The sequence below is a fragment of the Seriola lalandi genome, unplaced genomic scaffold (genome assembly GCF_002814215.2).
Source record: "Seriola lalandi dorsalis isolate HSWRI2012SDOR001 ecotype SW California unplaced genomic scaffold, Sedor1 jcf7180002053942, whole genome shotgun sequence".
Taxonomy (NCBI): Eukaryota; Metazoa; Chordata; class Actinopteri; order Carangiformes; family Carangidae; genus Seriola; species Seriola lalandi.
In genome coordinates this window covers 76,374-83,688 of record NW_019524495.1, presented here as the reverse complement: position 1 = coordinate 83,688, position 7,315 = coordinate 76,374, and the positions used below count along the sequence as shown (strand labels likewise).

Genomic DNA, 7,315 nt, shown 5'->3' with positions numbered 1-7,315 from the left:
ACCACCACCACCACCTCTTCTCTCCTTCACCCTCTCTCCTCCTCTTCATCTTCATGTTCTGGTAGCTCTTCCACTCAAAGGAAAAAGACCATCTGCCTGACAAATAAATCCCTTCTTCCTCCTTGTGTGTGTGCGTCTCTCTTACCTTTGTCTCTCTGTACTTGTGTCATTCTCTCTCTTTCTCTCTGTCTGTTGTGGGAGCAGACAGAGGAGCAGTCAGCAGGTGTTTATGTCAAAGAGTACAGAGAGAGACGCAGGAGGGGAAACAAGCAGCGCTCTCTTCCTTTTCCTCTCCCTCCTGTCTTTGCTCTTTTGCATCCTCTCGTCCTTTTTACTCTGATGCTCTTTTTCCCTCTGTTCTCGTGCACTCTGGCTTGATTAAACTACTTCATATTTCTTTGTCTCTGCCTCTCCATGTCTTCTCCCGGCTCAGATTCTTTCTCTCACACATGCAAACACTCCATTCCTCTCACTTCAGTTCTCTTCAAAGGTATTTTATTGCTGTGATTGTCAAATGAATAAAAATATTGTCAGGTTCTGTTTGCAGTGCCTGACAGGTATATTACTGTAATTCAGAGGTGTAATTAGTTGCTAATTGTGCTAAAAGAAACAAATGATTAATTAACTACAGTTAATATAAAGTATTTTGTACCGGCTCACAGTTTTGTCATTCATTCTGTCACGTTCCCTCAGGCTGTGGCGTGCTGACTCATACGGTACTGAGCCGACAGAACCACAGTCCATCTCTTTTTTTTTTTCTGCCTTAACATATTTTTCTATTTCTTTGTTTCTGCCTCTATATTCAGCACGTATCAAGAAGGTTAAACTGGTAATGCTTTTTTTTAATAGGTGGAAAAACCTCTGTTTGCATGTGCACATGCATGCATCAGTGTGGGATGGTGCTATAGTTCACACCACCTGGATAATTATGGGAGTTTTTATAGGTGGGCCTTGAAAGGCGAGTCTGTTATTATCAACATGAGTCACTGGCATTTAGGGAAAACCTGTAACACACACACGCACACACACACACAAACCCAAGCCTGCATCCAGGAGACCTGAATTATTTAAACCCATTGATTGCAGGACCACACACACAAACACACAGAGTTGATGAAGCCATGTCGTGACAGTGGAGATGTGTGTTTTCCTGTGTTTTTCTCTGTTGTTTCTGTAATGGCTACACCAGCCTGAGAGTTCAGGCCACACACACACACACACACACACACACACACACACACACACACACACACACACACACTGTAGTTTTGGCTGTCAATAATAATAATGTTTATCATGCCATAAAGATAATTAGGCTGACTGTCAGTCATAGTTGAGAACAGAGTGGAAAGCCAGTCTGACAGCCCCCCCCCCACACACACACACACACACACTCACACACACGCACATACTCTCATACACCAGTAAACCAAGAAAGTAAAAAAAGGATGATTTGTGTGCTCTTTGTTGTGGTGTGTGTGTTTTTGTGACATGGTATGTGTGTGTGCGTCTACCAGCTTGAGTGGGTCCACCTCAGGGTCAGAATACAATCTGAATATATTTTGTCTGTTGTTCCATCTGAATAACAAAGAGCTAAGTGTGCGTTTGCACACATACATGTATCAGTGGTGCCGCCTTTGTGTGTGTGTGTGTTTGACTCTTTCACATGTGAAAGCTGAGAGTGTGGATTTAACAGAATATTTAAATATTCTTCTGCATCTCAGCTCTTTTTTTTTCACGCACAAGGCTATTTGAAATGTAGATCTGTATATGTAACTTGCAAACTGCTCCTACAAAAGTGCATTTGTGTGTCTATGCATTGGGATTCTTTGTGCAAATGTGTGTGTGTGTGTGTGTAAATTAACTGAGGGGATGAGATAGAAAGGAGATTTCAAAGGTTCAGTCAAATAGTTCCAGTAAAATTGATTTTTTCAGTCTGTTATCGTTTTTTTTCCCTCTTTCTCTGTAAATATACATTGTGCATCTTCATTAGTTGGAATTCATAAGACCATTAATGTTTTTGTTAAATTAACAAATATATCTGTGATTGAGTATCTCTAATCTGCCTTCACATATTCATTCTCAGGGTCCTCATAAGAATATAAATAGAATGAAATAATACTGTATCCATAACTTCTGTCCCTCTTACAATGAATTTAATGTGAGCCTTTATTTCTGATATTGACACCAAAATTTTGGTATGAATCTTAAATACGGGCTCAGATTTGGGTCGCACAAAATCTGTACCCTGGGAACCTTTCACAAATGAGGTCCCTGCTTCCCATCCTTCATTTTAATAGCATCTACTATTTCTCTGCCAACTTCATTAGGGTTTAAAATTAACAGGAGTTAGGAGTGAAATTGAGATTATTAAATTGCACAGAAGCCTCAATTTTTATGCACTTTACTGCTTTTTTCATCACAGTTTAGTTATTGCCAATTCCCATTGTTAACCTGAGTCTTCACAGCTGCCATTTTCCTTACTAACTTAATAACTAACTAACTGACATACTTCATACTTTCGGCCAAGCATTATTACTATCATTATACTATCATTACTGCCACTTAGACGTTTTTATAAAGCAAACTTTTTGGTGATTGGAAATACTTGCTTGGTGAGGGTAAGAGGACAAAGTGGTGAGAATTTTAGAGTTCTCATGTGGGCACGGTCTTGCTTTGTTCCTTTCCCCAGTTTCTACCCTTAACTTTGCCTCCCTTCTCTCCTGCCATGCCTCGGTTTCCTGTTTGCTGTCCCTCCGTACCTCCTCTCCTCTCCCACCCAGGTCTATGATAGTGATTACCTTAACTGCCAGCCGGTGTTCGTTAGCACCCTGTTGTTATCTCGTCTGTGCCATGGCAGAGGCAGTTGGGTTTAGGCTAAGAATGGGGTGTGGATTTAGATGGGGCAGCTCAGTCGCCCATTGGCTGATGCTAATGATGGAGAGGATACTATACAAGCTGTTCTTTTGATCTTTCCTTCCCTCCTCACAAAACCTGGAGTCCAGCCTGCTGAGATTGCTCATTGAGAGGGCTGCCAGTCTTCTCGTTGCTTTGACCCGTCTTTTACTCCATGTTAAAGAAAATGTGTGTGTATAATGTGCAGGATATGCTCCATGTGAGAACTCAATGGTGTGATCATTATTTCAGCCAGGTTGAGTCTCTGCTGAAAGAACAATTGATTTGTCTCGGTGATATTTTGATTTTCAGCACACCTCTCGCCTTCTCACGACAGTTCTTGATGTGTGTAGAGAGGAAGCAGCCTGTTGCCTTATTGATTTGGTATCTCATGTTGTTTCCATTGTTAGCGCCCTGAAGATCACAGAAAAGTTTTCATATTCAGCCCTAATTTATTTTCTTTTTCTTCTTTGGTCCAGCTCCAGGAGACTGTAAAGAGGAAACTGGACAGTGCACGATCGCCCCTCAATGGAGACCAGAACGGCATCTGTGATGGAGGCAGCTACTCACCGACCACCAAACGGGTACGAAAGGAGGGCTCTGGTGGTTTGGACGCACTAACAGGTCTCCCTAACAACAACAGTAATAGTGTACCACCCATCTCTCCTCTGCATCACCAAATGGACATTAAGCCTTTACTCGGCGGGCCCAACACTTCCGCCGGAAACAACACTACAAACAGCAATGGCAACCATGTAGGCCGGGCGTCCGATGAGCTGGGGAAGAATGGTGGCAGCCATCTCCCAGACGTGAAGCTGAACGGCTCACTGGACCTCGAGGACAGTTTCGGCCTCCTCAAAGACCTGAAACAGGAGCCGCTGGATGACGGAGGTGGGATGGAGTCCTCTGATCCCCAGTCTCTGTCCAATCAGAACAAACTGTTCTCTGACATCAACCTCAATGACCAGGAGTGGCAGGAGCTGATCGATGAGCTGGCCAACACCGTGCCAGAGGACGATATGCACGACCTCTTCAATGAGGACTTTGAGGACAAGAAAGAGGCGGAGTTTGGCAGGCCGGCAAACAATCAGACTCCAGGCCCGCAGGAAGCAGCTGGGAACACGACTGCACCTGGAGGGGGGGCGGCGCCAGCAGCAGCCCTGCCTCCGCCTCCACAGCCTCCACAGGGAGGTCCGCAGGTTCCTATAGGCTCACCACAGGTCAGTGTTAAGAGGGTCAACATGATGCCTATTAACCCCGATCCCTGCACTAAATTGTAACCACCTTAGGTGATTCAGTCATGTAATGATGTTTGTCTGATATTTGCTCTAAAGCTTGTAACTCACTTGCGAGCACTAATTTAAGTGACTGTCAGCTTTTAGTTGTAACAGACAACAGATCTGTCTGTCAACATGTTAGTCTATCAGAACAGCAACAATTCATAAACCATGTATTAACTGCACAGTACAAATGACAAAATATCACTAGAGAATTCCTAGATAGTTCAGCCAGGCAACTGAACAGGAATAATATCTAAAGGATTATTAAAATATAAATGGTTTCATTTAGGAAATGAATATGGATTTGTAATTTAATTTAAGACTGACAATGAGTTAGACTGAATTCTATGGAAATACCCTTTTTGTGTTTTTGTTTTCTTGAGAGATGAGTTGAGATGATCAGCTCTCATGTCTGTGCTGTGAGTATGCAGCTGAAGCCCAGAGGTGATTATCTTACTTTAGCTTAAACATGTAAAGCAGGGGCTAACTGCCAGCCTGGCTCTCTCCAAAGTTAAATAATACACATACCATAATTTTCAAAGCAATCTGAATAAGTAAGTTGTATCTATTTTTAATATGTAAGTTAGTTACTTTATTAGTTATGAGAGTAGGGGCAGTTGTGTCTTATGACTGTTTCTTGACAAACATTAGTTTAACCCTCCCCTCAGTGATTCTGTGTGGTGTCTCCAGCTGAGCTATAGGTCTCTGTACAGACATGGTATCCATCCTGTAACAGGATGGTTAATTTAGAAATCTTTTGAGGTGTTGATTGGTGTATTCTTGACCTTCGAAGATATCCTGGCTAGCTGTTCCTCATGTTTCCAGTCGTTATGCAGAGCTAAGCTAATCACCTCCCAGCATTGTGTTGAACTGTTCATATAAGTATTGATGGTACATAACTCTCATGGGATTTGTGTGTGGACTCTTCTCCTCAGGTCCGACCATCATCATCAGGCCCTCAGTTTGCCACCACTGCCAATGGAACACCTCCGCAGCAACCACTGCAGCAGTCTCCAGCCGTTGCCATGGCATCAGGTTCACCATTGCACAACTGCGTGGCCCGTTCCCCTCAAACCCCAACCCAGGCTCAGACACAAGCAGTCTCTAGGCCTGGGAATGGATACATGATGAACCCGGGCCCAGGGGTCAGTCAGGCAGGAACAGGAACTGGAGCAGCTGGGGTTGCCCCTGGAGGTCAGTCTGTGGGGCCAGTGACGCCTGAACTTTCTCCAGCAGAGCAGCTGAAAGCAATGGCTCAGCAACGTGCTAAACTGCTGCAGCAGAAGCAGCAGCAGCAACAAGCAGCTAACTGGTCCCCTGCAGGCGCTCCAACCAGTCCCTATAACTCCGGTCCCTTTAACCAGGACAAACCCAACAGCCCCATGATGTACCCACCGCAAGCCTTTAACACACCACAGGGCCCTCTAGTGGCTGGGATGGCCCCCAACAATGGGCCCAAAGCCCCCATGAGTAACTACCTCCCTCACAACCATATGAGCATGATGGGTCAGCAGCAGCCAAACAGCATCAACCAGAACACCCTGACCAAACAACAGCAGCAGCAGCAGCAGCAAACGGCAGCCATGTTGTCCTACAACAACACCAAACCACTGAGTCACTTCAGTGGCAGTGGGGTGGATCACATAGGCCAGAGGATGACTCCACCCATGGGAGGGAACAGTCAGGTCAAGAACCCCATGATGCCTCCTTACATGGGTGGTGGAGGAGGCGGGGGCCAGGGAGCGGGGCCAGGGCAGACCCAGGGGCCGATCCCAGGACAGACAGCCCACCTGAGTGAGGAGCAGAAGAGGATGTTGCTGATGAAGCAGAAAGTGTTGAACCAGAACATGCCCTACAGCACCATGCAGCCTCATGGACAGGTAAGGGAACTGTTTGATGCCCTCTGTTGCCATTTTTTAATCAAGCTGTGTAGCTTGAACTATGATTGCAGGGTCATTCTTCAGAGAACAGGTTCTGTGGAGATGAGCGCCATGTGTAAGGGTGGTGGTGTTATAGAGCACTAGGCCTATGACCTTGGGAGGAGAACGAGACACCCTGTAGTTTTTGCTTGTCAGTCCTTGGGGAAACACAGGCTGTCCACTGGAGGTTCGCTATAATGGTTCAGAAATAATAACAGGAGCTAAGTTTATTTTAACAGCTGACTGGGAGAGATTACAGAACGCAGATTGCCGTTTTATAAAATCTTCCAGAGGTGCAGCCAGGGAAGGTAAAATGGCGGTAGTTGCCCCAGCAACAAACCAGGGCTGGGAATAGACATAGGAAAATGGCCTGTCGAGAGTGTATTGATGCCTCTGCAACACTAGCAGCACTGATAGCCCCCACACCCCCCACTCCTCCTCCCCCAGACACACAAGCGCATGCACTCACACACCACGACTAACACCAAAGCTAAACGGCTCCTTTGCTCATATCCCCAATCTGTCACAGCTGACTGATGGCTGAGATTGGACTGCTAAGCCAAGCTAGCTGCTGTCATTACCGAAAGCCCACCCCGGGCAGTTTGTTTCCCGAGCCCAGCGAGCGGCGCAGCCCACTGTGAACGCTCCAGTGGTTTAGCCAGGTGTCAGGTGTCTTTAATAATCCAGTGGACAGAGGACGTTAAGGAGGTGTGGATGGACTATACCTTAACCAATAATAACCCACACAAGTGAAATTCACACTTTTGTGCATCTTCTCCTTGCTCATTATCTCAGGGCCATTGTATTATCGTCAATAGAAAGTCTGTGTTGCTGGTTTGTGCATATGTGTTGACGATGCACTTGTCAGTGTTGTCTCCTTCTCTCTTTATCTTTCTATCTCTCTCACTCTTCCTCCCTTGTGTTTATGATATGGCTAGAGTCAGTCACCTCCTCCTCCTCCCCTCTGGTTGATCTCTGCATCTCCTGTCCTGCTCCTCCTCCTTCCTCCCCCCTCTGCTCCCTCCGTCTCTCTCTCTTTCTCCCTCTGCCAGAGACACTCAGCACCAATAAAGGAGCAGATTTATTAATATGGGGCCTTTGTGGCTCCTGCCTGGAGGGCTGTGTGTTTGTGTGTGCGAGAGAGGGAGTGCGAGTCCGTGCACATATATGTTTGTGTGGGTTTCATAGATTTAAGGGGCGGTGGGTGTAAGGGGAGGGGTT

General features: G+C 45.8%; 1 protein-coding gene across 1 annotated transcript in view; it reads left to right on the top strand.

Moving 5' to 3' along the window:
- maml3 (mastermind-like transcriptional coactivator 3) overlaps positions 1–7,315 on the top strand; it is a 109,821-nt gene that overhangs the window by 49,773 nt on the left and 52,733 nt on the right. The window contains exons 2-3 of the mRNA XM_023402546.2: positions 3,375–4,115; positions 5,111–6,055. Of these exons, the coding sequence (XP_023258314.1) occupies positions 3,375–4,115; positions 5,111–6,055 (1,686 nt within the window). The remainder of the gene's footprint in view (positions 1–3,374; positions 4,116–5,110; positions 6,056–7,315) is intronic.